General features: G+C 36.7%; 2 protein-coding genes across 2 annotated transcripts in view; both read left to right on the top strand.

Annotated features, from left to right (window-relative positions):
* LOC127635315 (nuclear receptor coactivator 2-like) overlaps positions 1–8849 on the top strand; it is a 147342-nt gene extending 138493 nt beyond the window's left edge. The window contains 1 exon segment of the mRNA XM_052115246.1: positions 5562–8849. Coding sequence (XP_051971206.1) covers positions 5562–5576 — 15 coding nt within the window. The 3' untranslated portion in view covers positions 5577–8849.
* A 2880-nt stretch (positions 8850–11729) lies between these two features.
* Positions 11730–15840, top strand: prdm14 (PR domain containing 14). Its single transcript, XM_052115247.1, has 8 exons — positions 11730–12279; positions 12395–12445; positions 12655–12815; positions 12955–13222; positions 13449–13651; positions 13943–14044; positions 15170–15389; positions 15683–15840. The coding sequence occupies exons 1-8, from the start codon at positions 11730–11732 to the stop codon at positions 15838–15840; spliced, it is 1713 nt and encodes a 570-aa protein (XP_051971207.1).
* Positions 15841–20151: the final 4311 nt, after the last annotated feature.

The following is a 20151-nucleotide window of genomic DNA, read 5'->3' on the forward strand; positions in this document are numbered from 1 at the left end:
CCCAATTCTGAAAAAGTTGGGTCAGTATGAAAAATGCTAATAAAAACAAAAATGAGTGATTTGTAAATAGTATTCACCCTTTGCTATATTGAAAGCACTACAGCTAAACATTATATGATGTCTTAACCTGTGAATTTCATAGCTTTTTTTTTTTTGTTTGTTTCTTTTTATGTACAGTAATTTCAAATCAGATTATTGCAACACGCTCCAAAAAATTGGGACAGTCGAGTGTTTACCACTGTGAAACATCAACATTTCTTCTAATAACACTTATTATGCATTTGGGCACTGAAAACACAAGTTTAACTTTAAAAAGTGAAATTTCGCATCAGGAAGTCAGTTCTTCAGCTTCCCAAATCTGAAGGGGGCTTAGCTCTGCCAAATTTTCGATACAACTTTTGGGCATGTAACATCCATAAATTACTATATTGGGTTGGCCTTGAAGGTTGTGCCTCTAGTCCGCCCTGGGTGCATATAGAGATATCTTCCTCTCGTTATTTACTTTCTAATATCTGCTCCCAGCTTCCCCTTGGGGTACACAAAATCTCGAGCAATCCAATAGTTATTAATACTATTAAGATTTGGCATCAATTCAGAAAACAATTTGGTCTAAATAGAGCATCGATTCATATGCCAATTTCAAATAATCACTTATTTTCCCCATCCCTTGCAGACAGCTTCTTTGATATTTGGGCAGCAAAGGGTCTCTCTACCCTTCTCTTCCTTATCAGCTAAATTTAACCTTCCTAATAGTCATCTTTTTCATTTTTTTCAAGTGAGGCACTTTATTCAAAAGTTATTTCCCCATTTTCCCAATCGTCCACCCGAATCAGAAATTGATTCAATTCTCACCTTCGACTCTGGTCAAAGACGACTGATTTCAACCATTTATGGTAAAATAATCTCCTTAACCCCTTCTCCGATTGACTCCCTTAAGATAACCTGGAAGCAAGATTTGGGCATTGACATTTCCGATGACCAGTGGAAAAACATTCTCAGTTTAGTTCACTCTTCATCTATTTGTGCTAGACATGGCCTAATACAATGTAAAGTGCTTCACAGAGCCCATTTCACTAATGCCAGACTGGCTAAATTGTTTCCTAACAGAAGTGATGCCTGTAACAGATGCAAACAATCCCCAGCCGATCATCTTCACATGTTCTGGTCATGCCCGGTGCTATCAGACTATTGGTCTGACATTTTCAGAACTCTCTCACAGGCCCTCAATTACACTTTTGTCCCTAATTCCTTGACTGTCCTGTTCGGCCTTTCCCCAATCCCATGTATACCAGCTACAGCGCACTGCGTCATTGCCTTTACTACTTTGCTGGCCAGGCGTGCCAGCCTCCTTAAATGGAAGCATGCTTCTCCTCCATCACATGACGACTGGATAAGAGAGGTATTGCAATGCATCCACCTTGAAAAAATCTGACATTCTCTTAAAGGTTCGCTGAGATCATTTCATAAATCTTGGAGCCCTGTACTTACTACTATTGAAGGCCTTATTGAGATGTCAGGACCTCCTGATTAGACTTCTGTGGGGAGGGGGGAGACTTTTATTCTTTTGTTTACTGTGTGTCTTATGACAACTTTTGTATGCGTATAATTTATTTATCTTATTTTATTATTTATATTTATTTATTTTTGTATTACTACTACTATTATTATTATTTTTTATTATTATTATTATTTTTTATTTTTTTATCTACTTGTGAGAGCTACAAGTGGCTTTAGGGGTGGGGTGGAGTGGGAGGGCTGATTGGTGGGGGTCTATATTGATGTGTGGAACTGTTCTGTTGATTTTTCTTGATTTTCTTTCAGACACTTTGTTTCATTTTACATCTGTTGTAACACCCTTTATATGTCTGCAAAAAACTTAATAAAAAAAATTAATAAAAAAAAGTGAAATTTTCCCCCAATCTTCCATAATGCAGGTCTTTAGTTGCACAATTGTACGGGGTCTTCATTGCCGTATTGACTCTTTCTCAATTGGAGACAGGTCAGGACTGCAGGAGCACCCGCACTCTCTGCTCACACAGCCATGCACTTGAAATCCGGTATGTAGTTTGAAGTTGTCCTGCTGGAAAATGCAGGGATGTCCCTGGAAAGAAGGTGCTGGATGGCAGTATATGTTGCTCCAAAATTTGAACATATCTGTCTGCATTAATGGTGCCCTCACTGATGTGTGAGTTACCCATGCCATGGGCACTGACACACCCCTGGCCCATACAGACACTGGCTTTGGACCTGACGCTAATAACAGCTTGGAAAGCTCTTTTCCTCTTTGGCCCGGATAACATGATGTCTGTGTTTTTCAAAACCTTTGGAGCCCAGAGCCCAGAGAAGTCAGCAGCGCTTCTGGACAGTGTTGATGTACGGCTTCTGCTTTGCATAGTAAAGTCTTAACTTGCATCTGTGGATGCTGCGGTGAATGTTGTTGACCAACAATGGTTTACTAATGTAATCCCAAGACCATGTTCATGATATCCATTACAGAAGAATGATGTTTTTAAGACAGTGATGTCTGAGGAATCAGAGATCACCTGCATTCAGAAGTGGTTTTTTTCTTGCCCTTTAAGCACTGAAATTTGACCTGATTCCTTGAATCTTTTAACTATATTTTTCACTGCAGAGGGTGAAATGCCCCAAATCCTTCCAATTTGTCTTTGGGGAACATTGTTTTCAGTGATTGATTATTTGCTGAAGCATCTGTTGGCAAATTGACAAGTCTCAAATGACCCTTGCTCTTGAAGGACTAGGCTGTTTTTGGAGTGTGCTTATACAGTATACAGTACTATGATACGATTGCCTCACCTGTTTAACATCTCCTGTTTCACAACACCTTGTTATTTCAACTAGTCAAATTGTTATTAGTCTTAAACTGCCCCTGTCCCAACTTTTTTGGAGCGTGTTGCAATCATCTGATTTGAAATTACTCTATATTTAAAAAAAAAAAAAAACAATGAAAGTCACATGTTAAAACATCATAAAATGTGTTGTTGTAGTGCTTTCAATATAGCAAAGAGTGAATATAATTTACAAATCACTCTTCTTTGCTTTTATTAGCACTTTTCACAACTTTTTTGAATTGAAGTTGTAGTTACTTGGCACATTAAGAAGCATTATCAACATCTTTCTGGTATTGTCACATTATTTAAAGAGGTATGGCTGGATAAGTACAAGTTAAGATGTATCGAAGGCATCTGTGGCAGTTAGTAACAGCAAAAAAACAATTCACAATGTTGGCATTTATGTACTTCTAATGCAAGTGTATGGGGCAAGTTTACAGTTAATGGTTGCCCCATATACTTCCATTGTAACTTCCTTTTTTTTTTTTTTGCTTTGATTTGCTTTAATACAAACAAATATTTCTTCATTACATTTTCCTTTAAAATATTCCTTATTTTTTAAGTGATACACTCTTTTGCCAGTTACATAGTAAATATTTGTTATGCTTTACACAGCCTGCTGCAGCTTTTATGCTTCATTAAATAGTATGAATATTTAACCAAGTTGCATTGGTTTGATTGTGTGCACTTCAAATTGTTATAAGTGCATAGGCCCGTAAAATCTTAGTCCGCTGATTTATTCGCAGGCTGTGTATATAGTCACTAGTCTTTTAATAATTTAGCATTTTGCCATTAGTGAAGATGTAATGAATTATTGCTTTCTGTTTCTTTGCTGTAATTATCTCTTCATGGCAACACAAAGTTTGGCATTACGACACATTCTTAGTGAAGGTTAGATGAAGCTGGTTATTAGTGCTTTTAAAAAGTGCTTCACCTTTCAAGATTTATTGCAGTGTTTGGTGGGTGTAAGGAGAGGGTGCAAGTGTGTGGGCAGATGTATACTTGAAGGTTTCTTCAACTATGGGCTCTTTTGGCCCTGTTGATGATTAGAAAATAAACTTCCTTAAAATAGACCTTTGAAACTCTCACTAGTTTATTTAATTTCTCCAGTAATTCCCAACATTATACATATATGCATAGCAAGAAACTTCTGAAACATAATTCCTCCTGAAACAACCTTTCTACCACAATTTCATTCTCATCACATTCCAAATGATGTATTGTGTTTGGTTGTTTTCTATGGTGGAAATTATGATGATGGAAATAACATTTTAAAACGTTTTTTTCAACCCAGAATACTACATACATTTTAATAATATTTTCACACTTCTTGCATAATTTGATTGGAAATTACATACAACAATGCTCAAAATACATCACATTTCATGTTTATCTCGATTTCTGTGTTTGCTTCACTCATCAAATGTCTCATATTGGTTGAGAATGAAGCAAATGAAGGCACAATAGAGGCACAGTTGTAAATTGTGTAAAACAAAATTACACAGATTATTTTAATAAAATTATATTTTCATTGATTCTTATTATGATTTTTCATATTTGAAGGTTTATTTATATATTGCATGATTATTTTGCTCAATTTAGATTTTCATTGTTCTTCGTAATCTTGTACTGGGTAAAACAATAAAAGCTATCCATAAAAAAGGCACTTAAAAGGTAGCAAAAATTATGAAGGCATGGCAAACATTTTCCAAGACAGTTTTTAAAGAGATAGTTCACCCTAAAATGAACATTCTCTCATCATTTACGCACTCTCATGCTATCTCAGATGTGTATGACTTTCTTTCATCTGCAAAACACAAATTAAGATTTTGTTATATTTCAGCTTTGTAGGTCCAAACAATGCAAGTGAATGGTGACCAGAATTTTGAAGCTCCAAAAAGCATAAAAGCTTTAATTCAGACGACTTCAGTGGTTAAATCCATGTCTTTACTAATGATATGATAGTTGTGGATGAGAAATAAGTCTTTTTTTTCTTATAAATATACTTTCATACATCCCTCCAGTGCACATTTATGAGAGTTCTTCTGTTTTTGGCAATTCACATGCTTAATGCATATCACCTCCTGCTAAGCAAGGAGAAGAGTTCATTAAAATGGAGAGCTAAAGCAGAGGAAAAGTATAAACAAATCATATTTGCACAACAGCCCAGTAGGTGGAGAGGCAAAAAACAGAAACACTCTTGTGACCGTGCATAGGAGGAATGTGTGAAAGTGGATTTATAGGGGTTAAAAATGACTTAAATATTGATCTGTTTCTCACCCACACCTATCATATCACTTCCGAACTCATGGATTTAACTACTGGAGTCATATGGATTACTTTTATGCTGCCTTTATATGCTTTTTGGAGCTTCTGAGTTTTGGTCACCATTCACTTGCATTGTATGGACCTACAGAGCTGAAATATTCTTCTAAAAATCTTCATTTGTGTTCTGCAGACGAAAGTCATGCACATCTGGGACTGCATGAGGGCGAGTAAATGATGAGAGAATCTTCATTTTTGGGTAAACTTTATCTTTAATCTCACCTCAGTGTAACAAAAAAGTTGAGGCCTGTTAGTTATTATCAAATTCAACCCCTGGGACATAAAATTCCTTGTAGAAACACCCAGTTATGTCTTTGGTTTTATGTATGCATTGACCATTGGTCACTATCAATCTAAGACCATTTTTTTCTTCTTTCTCTCTCACAGCAGAAGTATTGTTGACCCGGGGCAGGTGACGTCCCAGTGCAGTAAACGGAGTGTCTGATGACTTTTCATGAGTGATTTTCAGCTGCAGCGTGATCAAGTAGAGTTTGTGGAGTGATGCTGTGCTATTTAAGCTGCTATCAGAGGTCGGACGGGTCTTTAGAGGTCCTGTCTCCTGCCCTCTACTGGACATCTATAGAGGATGCATCAGGGGTTCCGGAGCTCAGAGGGATGGACTCTCTCTCTCTCTCTCTCTCTCTCTCACACACAATCACTGACACGGATCTTCTGGACCTAGAGCTCTCCCCCTCTGTCAAACACACTGCAAGCCCTTACTGTCAGTCTGCTCTGTTGCATTCACCGTAGTGTGACTTAGGTCTCCCCTGAAAAGACTCAGTGACAGTGGCAACGGAATCCTTGTCTCCCATGAATGTATTCCTCCCTCTTTTTCTCTCCTTTCTCTCTCGATTTCTTCTGGACTTTAGGCTGTTCTTAAAAGACATTCTTTAACCCACCCATCTTCGGTCTAACTCCTTTCCTGACGTTCCAAAATAGGCAAGAAGACTGCGTTTATACGCTCTAAAATTCAGCCGTTTTGCCTTTTTTTTTTTTTCTTTTTTTTTTTTATTCTACAAATAAAGATTGAAATGGCTTCTACGTAGATTATGAGAGTTCAGATGACGGTTTGTAAAGTTAGACTTAATTTAGAGGTTTATTGTGTATTAAATTAAGTTTTATTCTAATGTATAGTTTCTTTTTTAACAGTGTAGATTTCTTTATAAAGCATCAACTCATGGCAGTGAGAGTGCATATTGCCTCTGCATAAGAAATTGTTCATCATACCTATGGGTTTTATTTTACTCGGTCCAGTAGTTTCACAGAAAATGTGATTTTAAACTTGTTTCCGTTAGTAAAATGAAATGCTGGTAAATTGTAAATACCGATAATGGGGGGGGTCATATATTTATTTTTTGATTTTCAAATAACTTTTCCCCTCCTCCTCCTCCTCCCCCCAAAGTCCAGTCTTAACTGTTTCAGGGACAAGGGCGCCGTTTCTCAAGCATGTGCTTTCACTTGATGGGAAAATGAGCTAGGCAGGGAGCGTGTGCTGTTTCTTATGGTACTGAGGAGGGGGAGCTGGGTAGCGGTGGTCCTTCTTTTCCTGGGTGGGTCTTTGGGAGGGTGCTGTGTGTACAGTGTACAGATACTTGCTTGCTTCTAAGCCTTTAGCCAAGAGCCCCACCGGAGGAACCCAACACAGCCATAAACTCAACACTGAATCATGCTGTCTTTGTTGTGTGGAGTGATGTGCTTCATGCAAGATGCTAGGTACAACCAGAATTCGGTGTGTGTAAGAAAAGACAACAAGCAATAAATATTACTTGAGATTTGTTTGTTTTTTTCCTCCTTTGTTTTGTAATTTTTGTACAGGATTTTTCAGGAGACATATTTTTGCTCCCCGGTTCAAACTCAGTATTAAATACAGATACTTTTTTAATTGTGGTTCATATTTTGAGAAAAACTCAAATTGAAAGATGTCCAAATCTACATGTTCATCAGTGACGAGTAGGTTTTAGTTGTGGTGTAGCCAAAAATAAAGCAGCATTGATGTTTAACATGGCAATTACAATCAAACACACTGTACCTCTGGTCCTCAAACGGATTCGGCATCCCCGGGATCAACAGTCAGATTGTTTGCTTTGACCCTCAATTCACATATTTCCAGATTTCATCACTACATACATGTGAACAATACACTCTTAAAACTGTAATGTACACAAAACAGTCCTTCATGCTTTCTATTCGAGGACAAAGCCAAATTTCCTTGCCTTTTAATTGATTGAGACTTACACATGCCACTTTCATTTTGTTCTTGTCCCATGTCTGCACACAGGTTATATCGGGGTTAGATTGTCAGCCTTTGCTTTCGCTGAAAATATCGCCATGTCATCTTTGTGTTTAAGCTGGTGTTAAAGTACATGTGTTTTTTTTTTCTCCAGTATATAATGTATGTACCAGCAGCAAATTAATTTTGCAATGACCCAGCTCTGTCATTATACGCTGAAGGTGCCGTGGTTGTGTACGAATATACCTGGTGTTTTGGCATAGCTTACACATTTCCTTTTGAACACTGTAAAAACCAGTTTGATTTCACATCGTTTGGGGTGAAGTTTTCACTCTGCCCACCATTCTAAAGTTTTTGGAAGTTTTAGATACACACCTGCCGATTTAACGGAAGGATCTGCATTCTCATGTGGAGTAAAAAAAGACTTGATTTATTGATCATCCTCAATGCATTTGTCATCAGTTTGACATCTGAGAACAAAACAAATTCTGTTTGGCATGCATTCCACAAGCTATTTTGAGCTGAATTTTGACGAATGTTGGATGCCTTGGACGAGGACTGACATCCAGAAACCATATTGGAGAATAGCCAGTCGCACACGTACCACTACCCTCTGCAAAGTCCAAAGATTGTCAAGATTTTAAACTAAATATAAGCCATGATGTGAAGGTGATGCAGAGTTTTTTTTTTAGTGTTTTTATCTGTACTAGTACAAAAGAGCCATTTGTCCTCAAATAAAGAGATAAATTGAATTGTAACAGCTATGATTGAATTTCCTAAAATGATTTGTCTTTACCTTACCTTTGATTTTTGATTTTTTTTTTTTCTGAGACTTTCAATGTCTTTTTGTATAGTCTGCCAATTTCTTAGAGCTAAATGCAAGGACCTTGAAATGCTAAAACTTAGCATATTGCCTTAGATCTGTTTTACTGTCTTGTATATTACAAAAGATGTCTGTATTATATTTGTATAGTGAATCATTGACAGGATCCACCCAATTCATTACTGCTCATCTATGCCTCTTGCCGGATACCTACCATATACCTGTCTTTCTCCTCATCTCTTCAATATTGCTCATTTTCCATGTTTTGTCTGTGATCAGTTGTGGGTTTTATTATTTGTACAGTCCTGATTTTACCCACTCAGTTATGTGTGAGAATCAAGATGATGCAATGGGAAATCGAAGCAATATGTAATTTATAAGGACTTTTGGAGGAAGCTTACAGTGTTGCGTGCTCCTGAGATGTATTTTTTCCAGTTGTGGTTACATGAAACAGCCCTGTTCATCCGCATCGATGTGTGTAATCTTAGTGTGAGCCTTTTATGCAAAGTTAGATATACCCAGAAAAATTTAAATACAGTTATGCAAGTTGTCAACTATTATGGCTTTGCTGATGCTATTTGATGTTGAATCAAATTGAATTGTAAATAAAGAATTCTGTTATTGCAACATTTAAAATCATGACTGATTTTTTTATTTTATTTATATTTTTTATAATTTTTTTTCCTTACTGATGGTCATGTTTGTAAATCGACTTTTTGTTAACTTTTAGAAAAATTTAATTCAAGGTTTAGAAAAGCTGTTTTGGTTTGCAAAGTTCAGAATAGTGAAACAGACGCTCAAAAAACACATTTGTGTGACTTAAAAAAAAAAACAACAAAAAGGATCCTATAGCTGTAAAGACAAAACCCTTCTTCAGTCTGTTGCTGAAGAATATTCAAATATATCATTTAAGAGACCCGGAAAATATATCAGTTTAAGCCCCCTTTCTGCATATCAACATTGACTAAATTGTTTAGTTTATCCTCTTAATATAAATCTGATGCAAGCTAAAGTTAAAGTAAGAACACTTTATTATAATAATTAAATACTATTATATGAGCGAATTATTATTATTATTATTATACATTTTTTTTTTTACTTCGGTTAAATATTTGTTTGTCTTGTTTCTCAGTTATAATAATTAATCTTAAATCCACAACAAACCCAGTTTATTTTATTAGGCCCTATTAGAATTAATAATAATAATTATTATGATTAATTATGACAATAATATATATATAACATTAATAATCTTATTATTATTAATAATTATTAGGCTAATATGTAATTCTTACATTCCTTATAACTTCGGTTAAATATTTGGTTGTCTTATTATTTATCAGTAATAATACATTTGTCTTAAAACCACAACAAAACCAATTTACTATATTAGGCCTTATTAGAATTATTGCTATTAATACAAACAAAAACAATAGCCTAATAATAGCTCTAACATTAATAACCTTATTATTATTATGACAATAATATAGGCTATATAGCATTAATAATCTTATTATTAATAATAATTATTATGCTAATATGTTATTCTTACATTCCTTCTAACTTCGGTTAAATATTTGGTTGTCTTATTATTTATCAGTAATAATAGTACATTTGTCTTAAAACCACAACAAAACCAATTTATTATATTAGGCCCTATTAATATTAATAATAATAATACAACATTACGTTATAATTGCATTATTGTTTATAGTATTATGTTATTGTTATTACTGTTATCTGATGGTGATTATGATTATTATTTTTAGGCCTATCGTAGATGTTTTAAGCGCAAGACTTCTAGGCCGTTACTGTTACTGTGACGTTTTTCGTTCCGTGTTTAATTTTACTGCAGGAACAAATCACAACTGTCAAGAGAGAATTTCGTTTTCACGATTCACTCAATGTGTTTACGTAGAAGCTTGATTTAAGATCTGCATTTTGTAATGTGCACTCGGTTAATACCTTTACTTTAATGCATACGCTTTGGATCGCTGTCATTTTCAGAAATAGCCTCTTAGATTAGCCCTCGTGCCTCTATCGCATTCTCCACGTTAGGTCACGGTAATAGTCCGCCTCTAGTAGTTAACACATTAGAGAACTTGTGGCGCATATGAAAGAGAGCTATGAGTGGAGGCTCGGGTGGTGCCAAGAACGTGTTAAAGTGCAATTCCCTGAGGATGAACCCATGACTGGCCAATGACAGCACAGATCCGGGAAAGGCATCCCCTCTCTTATAGCTTTCCTCCACTCAACCATATGTCTTCAGACCTGTCTCATGCTTCACACAAACAACAGCGCATTTCATCGCTCTTGAGTCTTGAGTCGTTGTGAGCTGAAGTCAACGGTTCCCCAAACCGAAGAGGAGAATTTCAGGACTGAAAGACATCACTACATGGTGATAGCATTTTTTTTTTAATCCAATGAGCAATGTTTGTAACCGTTTTGATGGCATTATAAACTCATTTGAGGGTTAAAAAAAAGTGCGTTAAATGTATTATAACCCTTCGTGCGCAATAACCAGCTGAGGTGAGAAATATATGGAGCATGACACCTTTAGATCTTTTTAAAAGAGGCTTCATTAATGGTGACCTTTCTTACTGACCCTCTGTTCTTAAATAGTGTGACCCTAATTAGTCTCTGTTAGTGGCTGCCAGTGCGCGCTCTCGTCACAGTTTATTCTAGTGATCTAGACAATCACAGTTTAGAAAATGAACAATTAGAAAAAGTAGGACTGTGATGAAAACTTTTCGATGAGTAGTCATTCTGTTTGTATCTGTTAAAGGCAACCTTAAGTCATTTTTTTATCTCGGTTGGTGGAATCCTGGTGCCGAAACATACACTGCAAAACGTGAAAACTTACAGTTGTTACCTGAAGAAAAGAAAAATAAGATTTCTACCTGATCCTTTAAATTGTTATTGTTTTCATGCGAGATGAATAGGCCAATCTTGATTCAGCAAATCTTAAGACTTGATGTTTTGACGTGAATAAACCACACTGAAGTAGGTTGCATTTAAGTTACTATGCAAAAAATATTATTATTATTTTTTTACAGTGCATTAAAACTTGTCAGCCTAAAATGTATACACTGAAAAAAAATGTCAACCTAAAAAAGTTGTATTCATAATTAAATTAACTGGTTTGTCAACATCTAAATTAATTCAGTACAAACTAGTATTTAACATCACTGAAATAACCTGAATACATTGCGTTACACCAACTAAACTAATGGTAAAGGTTAGATCGTGCAGCAGAAATAGCCTCTTATTGAAACAATTGCAGGGTTCCACTTAGGTCATATTAGTGGTTCAATCTGTGATGCAGATTTTTCACAAGTTAAATAGTTTTGACCTAAATGCACAGCCATTATCAGTGCATTCCTAATGGTGTTTCATTCATTTCACAGTTGTTTTTGGACAAAACGGGACAATATTCTTGACTGAAGAATAAAAACGCCCTCAAGGGTACTGAAATAACAGATCCCCCCCATCGGCCGTGATTATGTCGGTGTCTCTCTCCAGTCACCCCGCAGTGAGAGACAAGAGTCTCGCGCTGTACCCATCTCATCCCGTCGCGCACTACACAGACGTCCTCAAGAGCGCGCACAGCATCTTCCATCCGCTCAAGTCTCTGGGCCGCATGGTGACGGACGCGCAGGCAATCATGCCGTTTCACTTCACCGGGACTCCGTCTTTTTTCAGCCACAACACCCACCAGACCGTGTTCCACGAACAAATCCTCAATGTGTCCAGCGTGCCATATTTTCAGCACGTGCAGCCCCCACACACCATGTTCTCCAAACATGAAGAGCAGAGCACTGGCACTCTGTCGGAGTTCAGCAGCCCGTCCAGTGTAAAGACCTCCTCAGCTTCATCCTCTCCGGCTAAGGACAGTTTCATGTACCTGCAGGCCACAGACCCGGCGCCCGAACAGACTCACACCCACAGTTTTACTGAGGAAGACCTCTTCACTGTGCTGTATGGATATTCCAAAAAACAAGGGCAAACTGTTGGACATGCCATCTCTGGAGTGTCATTTCCTCCCAGTACAGGTATAGTATGGCAACAGACCATTTACACATTGATAATCTAGTAAAGTAAAATATTATTTCATTGTTTATATTCAGAATTCCGTTTGTAACTCTCAGTTCTTATAATGTTTATTAGCTGATCGTCATCTTCTCCCGACTGGCACTGGAGCTCTTGAGCTCCCAGAAGGTAAGTCTGTCTGTCTGTCTGTCTGTCTGTCTGTCTGTCTGTCTATCTATCTATCTATCTATCTATCTAACTATCTATCTATCTATCTATCTATCTATCTATCTATCTGTCTGTCTATCTGTCTGTCTGTCTGTCTGTCTGTCTGTCTGTCTGTCTATCTGTCTATCTGTCTCTCTGTCGAGTTTATGTTTTTTTTATTTATTTTTTAGGCTTATCGATTCTCCAAACCAATTGTGGAAGCCTTTCCCATTATGGAATATTTGCAGATAAAGGCACAATCCCAAAAGGCTTCAGGTTTGGACCGTTTCAGGGGAAACTAGTGAACACAAGTGAGATCAAAACCTTCGATGACAACACGCTCATGTGGGAGGTAAATAAAACTTCAAATTGTATTTGTATAGCCTATAAAACTTGTCTGAAACATTTAGTGAGATTAAACACAGCTTGTTTCTTATTCTCTGATTTAAATGAATAATTTAATCACAATTAAAATATTTTTTTCTAATAAGATCTTTGAGAATGGGCGCTTGAGTCACTTTGTGGATGGAAGAGGCGCTCCAGGGAACTGGATGTGCTTGGTGAAGTGTGCGCGCTTTCCAGAAGAACAGAACCTGATTGCGGTTCAGTGCCAAGGCCAGATTTACTACGAGGCCTGTAAAGAGATCCTACCAGGCCAAGAGCTGTTGGTCTGGTACGGAGACTGCTATGTGCAGTTTTTGGGAATTCCTCTCACCCTCAAAGATTTCATTGACGATAATGAGGCGCTCCCACCTGAAGGTGAGTGACAAATACAAAACTGTGCCCAAGCATCCACACTTTAACAGTGCTCTTAATATATTTTTATAGACATATTTATGTGATCTACAAACTATATCTTTTTAAATATATGATTTAGAATTAGACACATGTGATATTGTCTTTCTGGAGCATTTGCAATATGTGTTGTGCCAAAATGTAGGTAATTGCAAATTCCTTTACGTGCTCATCTCTATTTTTGTTTCAGACTCTGGAGAGGGTTTTAAGTGTGATCGCTGTGGAAAAGTGTTCGCTTATAAGTACTACAGAGACAAACACCTGAAATACACGCGCTGTGTGGATCAGGGCGACAGAAAATTCCCCTGCCACCTCTGCAACAGGTCATTCGAGAAAAGAGACCGACTTCGGATTCACATTCTCCATGTGCACGAGAAACACAGACCACATAAGGTAAAGAATGATAGGAATCTTCTGGAAGAACAGCTCCATTTTAAAATAGCTGCTCAAAACGCATCCCTATAACAGAAAACGGATAAAAAGAAAAGAAAATAAATCCAGATATGACATAATTTTGACATTCATGTGTGTGTTTTTGTATTATTTTAAATAGTTTAAATGAGAACATAATTATTGCGTTTATTAATATTATTAATATAATAAATTAATTTATTGTGTTAGCAATGTAAACCATGCTTTTTACCAAGTCAATAAAAATCTTCTCCTTCTTTCCCCCCTCTTTAGTGCTCCGTATGCGGCAAAAGTTTCTCGCAGTCCTCTAGTTTGAACAAACACATGCGCGTGCACTCAGGAGAGCGGCCTTACAAATGTGTTTACTGTAACAAGGTGACTAATGCTCAGTGCCTTGAACAGATGCATTGCTAGTAAAGTATAGCTTTAAGGATTTGACTAATTTCATGGTGTGTTTGAGCGCTCAAATAGCCTCTGTCCCAGCGCTGGACTCACTCTGAGAGGACACTTGCATGCTAATTAATGCCAGATGCACATCCAGTCTATTGTGCATGGGGATTATGCTTTAATTTATAACTCTTAAAGAGACAAAAGATTGTCTGTCGCTTTGTTTTGAATTCTCGCAGTCTTCTGTTCTCCAAGGGTGACTTACATGTGCGATAAGAGCCTTTATCAATGGTCAAGTCATTCCTTCTGTACTGTTTGCGGACAGTTCTGCCTATATGATATAACCCATCATTTAGGAAAACTGATATTTTTGTTTAGTTCAGAAATATTATATACACTGATCAGCCACAACATTAAAATCACCTGCCTAATTTTGTGTAGCCAAAACAGCTCCAACCCGCATCACAGAATAGCATTCTTTCTTTTCAATTGTACAGAGTGGTTATCTGAGTTACTGTAGACGTTGTCAGTTCAAACCAGTCTGGCCATTCTCTGTTGATTGTCTCTCATCAACTAGGTGTTTCTGTCCACAGAACTGCCACTAACTGGATGTTTTTTGCAATATTTGAGTAAATTCTAGACTGTTGTGCATGAAAATCCCAGGAGATCAGCAGTTACAGAAATACAGGCAGTTCTGTGGAAAGAAATGCCTTGTTGATGAGAGAGGTCAACAGAGAATGGCTAGACTGTTTGGCACTAACAAAGTCTACGGTAACCACTATGTACAATTGTGGTGAGAAGAATATCATATCAGAATGCTATTCTGAGATGCAGGTTGGCATTGTTTTGGCTGCATGACTGGGATCTACACAATATTAGGCAGGCGGTTTTAATGTTGTGGCTGATGGTGTGTGTCTATATATATAGGCAATATCTACTGTGTGTATCTATATATTTTAAGGTTTATTTAAAAATAATAGAAGTCAACGGCATAGATCCCCTTTTATAGCCTATATAAATTAAAGTATAGCCTCTGTAGCCTATGTGTCATCAAGAGCTTGTGTAATGCCAGAATTACTCTGCAGAATTCAAATGTATTTGTTATTGTCACAGGCTTTCACTGCCTCCAGCATCCTCCGCACGCACATCAGGCAGCACTCCGGTGAGCGGCCGTTCAAGTGTAAACACTGCGGGAAAGCGTTCGCCTCTCATGCGGCCCACGACAGCCACGTCCGGCGAACACACGCCAAAGACAAATCCTTCTCCTGTGATGTGTGTGGAACTACTTTCCAAGACGCCCAAGAGTTAAAACATCACACGAAGACTCATAAAAGTAAGTACAATGACATTTTAAGAGGTTTAAGCCTGCATGTCAAGAGAGGTCGGGATAGCTTGAAACTGAGAAAAATGTTGAAAATTGAAAACGAAAGAATCTAGCCATTGAAACTCCACAATGATAGACAGCTTTACAGTGGCTAGTAGCCTAATATATATTTATGCTATCTTTATTTGTTGAACTAATAGGCATAGGCCTACGTGGCAGTTATAAAAACAATCTAGGCTACTCCATATTTATTTTGGGCAACAGTCTAAATGTATGAAATAGCTACGATTCTTTCCCATCAGAGCGACCGCTATTGGAAAGCTCAGTTCTTCTTCCTGGAGACGAGAACACACTCTTCGCCAGCAGTAAGGATTCTTTACACTCACAGAAACAGCAAGGAGACAATTTCTCTTTTCCCGGAATGACCACCATCCCGTCCGAGTACAGACCCTGGAACTAATGCCACAAAACTGGATCCAAATGTGACGTCACCGTTCGCAATATTCACCCTGATCCATGTTAGTTGGTATTGTATATTTTATGTAGTTATTTGGCCCCTATATAAATATTGATGCTTTAATGTTTTGTTTTTATGTTATTGTTATTTATTAAAGTGTGTTTGTCTAAAAAAAAAAATACGCTTTTTTTCCCTCTTTTTTACTTTTTAATTTAGCTCAAAGCAAAGCATCATAATGTAATCACGAGCTGCTTGACATAGGCCCTACCATGTATTTATTATTATTATTGTTATTATTATTATTATTATTATTATTATCATCGTCATCGATATTATTATTAATATTATTATTATTATTATTACCTGCAATGTCCTATCGTTGTTCTTCTTTTATAATTGCACACAAGCTTTATCGTGATCTGTAATTGCTGTTATATCTTTTGCAAACTGAAAATTAAAATGTTATAAATCAGAAATATTTGTGATAACTGTACTCGTATTTCCTTTAGAGACAACCGTTTTTGTTTTCTCTACAACGCAAAAATGTAGGCCTATATGTAAATGTAAAAAAACAAACATTTAAAAAACAAATTTAAAAACATTTTGTTTGTGTTGTGTGTAATTGCTCATTTTCTGCATCACCTGAAATATGTTATCTACAAGGATTTAAAAAAGTGCAACACTCTCATTATTTCGTTGATTAGAAGTAAATACAATTCAAATGTAACGAAATTCGTTCGATCGCGCAGACATATTTAGCTATGTATTGTTTATTAAAAATAATTTCAATACTTGAAGTCTTACAGTCGTACTGATATCCTCTAATACAAGGATAACAACCTTTAAAATTGACAGACAATAAATTAAAGTTTCCACCTTTTAAAGAAGACAAAACAGACAGAGAACAGACAACAGCTCTGTTTTATTCTCTTCCACTCTCTTGCACAGACAGAAATACCAACCAATTAAAAACGGCAAGAACTGTAAAATAAAACAGTGCACTGATTGTATCATTCTGATGCAGAGGAAGTGAACGAACAAATATTGACATCTGATCCATGTGTTTGATCATTTTCCATATATATATGGAAAATGATCAAACACATGGATATATATATATATATATATATATATATATATATATATATACAATTATTATTTATTTATGTATTTATTTATTTATTGCAAAACAAACAAACACACACTTAAATACGTATGTGCCACACTTACATACAGTGTATAGCCAACCCTGTGGTTGATAAAATGCTAAACAAGAAAGATAGATGAAGAGAAATATCAACTTGGTTTGTTTATCAAGAACTTCTAAAAAACTTAAGCAGAGCAAACAGAAGCGCAAAAGAAAGGCAGGGCAATCCCTCCCAAACTGAGACCTTAGCGTGTGCATTTACTAAATGATGGCCATAGACAGGAGAGGAGGAGTGTGAACATCCCCCAACAGCAAATTAATGACAATGGACTACTGCAATGAGGTGGTCCAGTGTGGAGAGAATGGGCTGCGCTGGAAACAAAGGCGGTCTCACTGACATCTGCTGCCCCCTGATTGTGTCTTCATGGTACCAACTGTTTGTGATGGAGAAGGAAAGAGAGGAAAAGGCTTGTTGACAGATTACCCCCTCCACATTCTCCATGAGTATTCCTTACTCAAAACACTCAACAACAACAAAGAGGTCAAAGGGCACTGCTAAATGTTGCACTGTAAAAAAAAATTGACAGGTAACCAAAAATTCTTCTAGTGATAACACTTAAATTAAGTCTATCTATTATTCAATTTGACTAAATCAACCTGACTTCAAAAGTGGGAAAAGAAAGTTTAAATTTCCTTAACTGCATGTTACCAATTTTTACAGTGTATCACTGGCATCATGCTTTTGTTATTGGCTTTATTATAAGTTCTTTCACTATGGTCTGACACCTTTTCAAAGTGTTGCTGAGCATCTTCAATTCAGATTCATTACTTGTCTCAACTTTCTTTCCTGTTCTTGTTTTTATTTTATTTATTTATTTATTTTTGCTCACACATTTCCTAATATCAGTCTATGCGGATGTCCAGTTAAAAGTAATAGTTCACCTAATAATGAAAATTCTGTCATCATTTACACACCCTCATTACGTTCAAAAAAGACATTTGGCTTGCTTTCTTCAGCAGAACTCAAATTAAGATTTTTATAAGAATATCTCTGCTCTTTAGGTCCATACAATGGTTAATAGGTTTAAAAAAATGTTAAACTACAAAATCCACATAAAGGGAGAATACAAGTAGACATGATATGAAAGGTGTGGGTGAGAAACAGATCAATATTTAAGGCATTTTTGTCATAAATTCTCCACCCTGCCCAGTTGGGGGCAATATGCAAGAAGGATGTGAATCACCAAAAACAGAAGGAGAAAGTGAAAGTGAAAGTAAAGTGGGAATTGACTGATCAGGCAGGATAAATCATAGTAAAAAAAGGACTTAAATATTGTTCTGTTTCTCACCCACACCTATCAAATCGCATATGGATTTAACCACCAGAGTCATCTGGGTACTTTTATTTTGCCTTTATTTGAATTTTAGAGCTTAAAAATTTTGGCACCCATTCACTTGCATTGTATGGAACTGCAGAGTTGAAAAATTCTTCTAAAAATCTTAATTTGTGTTCAGCAGAAGAAAGAAAGTCATACACATCTGGGATGTCATGGGGATGAGTAAATGATGAGAGAAATTTAATTTTTGGGTGAATTATTCATTTATGGAAAATGGTACTTATAGTCACCATTCACTTTCATTGCATTTTTTCTCCAAACAATAAAAGTAAATGGTTGTCATTCTGCCTAACATCACCTTTTGTGTTCCACATCAGTCAAACGACTTTGGTTCAACACGAGGATGAGTTAATGATGACAGAATGTAAACATTTGGAAGAACTTTCCAAACAATGATTGTTTGATCTCATATCCATTTATTATGAGGGATGAGTCTCAATGGTCCCCTGCCATCAGATTCACACTGGCAGGGGATGCTGCCATGCATTCCTATTATTAATTTCACCCTCACTGGTTACGGTCTGGTTCATAGGTCAAGCTTCAGAAGACAATTCAATTACCCTCTCATACTTCAGCTGAGAGAGATGTGGGCTTTGGAAAAGGAAAATCCCCACTCACAGTGCTTTACTATTCTGTCTCCAGCTTTTGAAGTTCCCAATGGCTTCTAGCGGTACATATGTACATCAGAGCTCATGGTGAGTTAACAAAGCTTTGAGGTGCAATAAATTCACCAAGGAGCCCTTGGGCTCAATGAGAAAAACTGTTTTCTTTGTAGACAATGCATCATCTTGTTGTCTTGATGATGATATCACCACTGGCATTTGTGTTCACGCAGGGAGCCGTGGATGTTGAATGATGCTGCAATGTGGTTCATAATTGCACACATCCATCAGAGCCCATAATCGTAATGAGCTGGTAAAAGTTTTGCAAAAGCTTCTGTGGTGTTAAAGCATGACTCAACAATCATGCTTTGTGGGAAACTGATTTTGAGGCTGTTCTCTCTTTCTCATTTCTTCCCTATTTTGCATTAATCTCTCTCCCCCTCTCTCTCTCCTGAATTTATGTTCATTTGTAGCCATTGATTTCACACTTAACCTTTGTTGCTTTTAAATGCAGCCCCACCCACTGTGGACATCCATAATTCAGTTTGATCTCTTTATTAATATGAGATTAATGATATCCCCCCTGTGGTGTTTGGATGCTTGTGTATTACATAGCTATCTCGAGGTCATCCTCTCATAATGTAATTCATTTTAAAGAAGTGATGTCATGCACGCTCCACTAAAATCACTTCAATCAGAAGTTGTAGTTGTAATATAAGTGGACGTACGGTACATAGTGCATCCGGAAAGTTTTCACAGCGCTTCACTTTTTCCACATTATGTTATGTTATGGCCTTATTCCAAAATGGATTAAATTAATTATTTTCCTCATAATTCTACAAACAATTCTACAAACAATTCTACAAACAATTCTACAAACAATCCAACCAGCTTCAAACTTCATGGCTTGGTTTGTCCTCTGACATACACTGTTAACTGTGGGACCTTATATAGACAGGTGTGTGCCTTTCCAAATCATGTCCAATCAACTGAATTTACCACAGGTGAACTCCAATCAAGTTATAGAAACATCTCAAAGATGATCAGTGGAAACAGGATGCACCGGAGCTCAAGTTTGAGTGTCATGGCAAAGGCTGTGAATACTTCTGAACATGTGATTTTTACATTTTTAATACATTTTCAAAGATTTCAAACAAACTTCTTTCAC

This window comes from Xyrauchen texanus, chromosome 42 (genome assembly GCF_025860055.1).
Source record: "Xyrauchen texanus isolate HMW12.3.18 chromosome 42, RBS_HiC_50CHRs, whole genome shotgun sequence".
Lineage (NCBI taxonomy): Eukaryota > Metazoa > Chordata > Actinopteri > Cypriniformes > Catostomidae > Xyrauchen > Xyrauchen texanus.

Excerpts from the sequence above, each read along its gene's own strand:
- prdm14 (XM_052115247.1), top strand. The coding sequence starts at position 11,730 with ATGTCGGTGTCTCTCTCCAGTCACCCCGCAGTGAGAGACAAGAGTCTC. Across the intron at positions 12,816-12,954 it reads ACAACACGCTCATGTGGGAG|ATCTTTGAGAATGGGCGCTT; the intron begins GTAAATAAAACT and ends TTTTCTAATAAG. Across the intron at positions 13,223-13,448 it reads TGAGGCGCTCCCACCTGAAG|ACTCTGGAGAGGGTTTTAAG; the intron begins GTGAGTGACAAA and ends TTTTTGTTTCAG.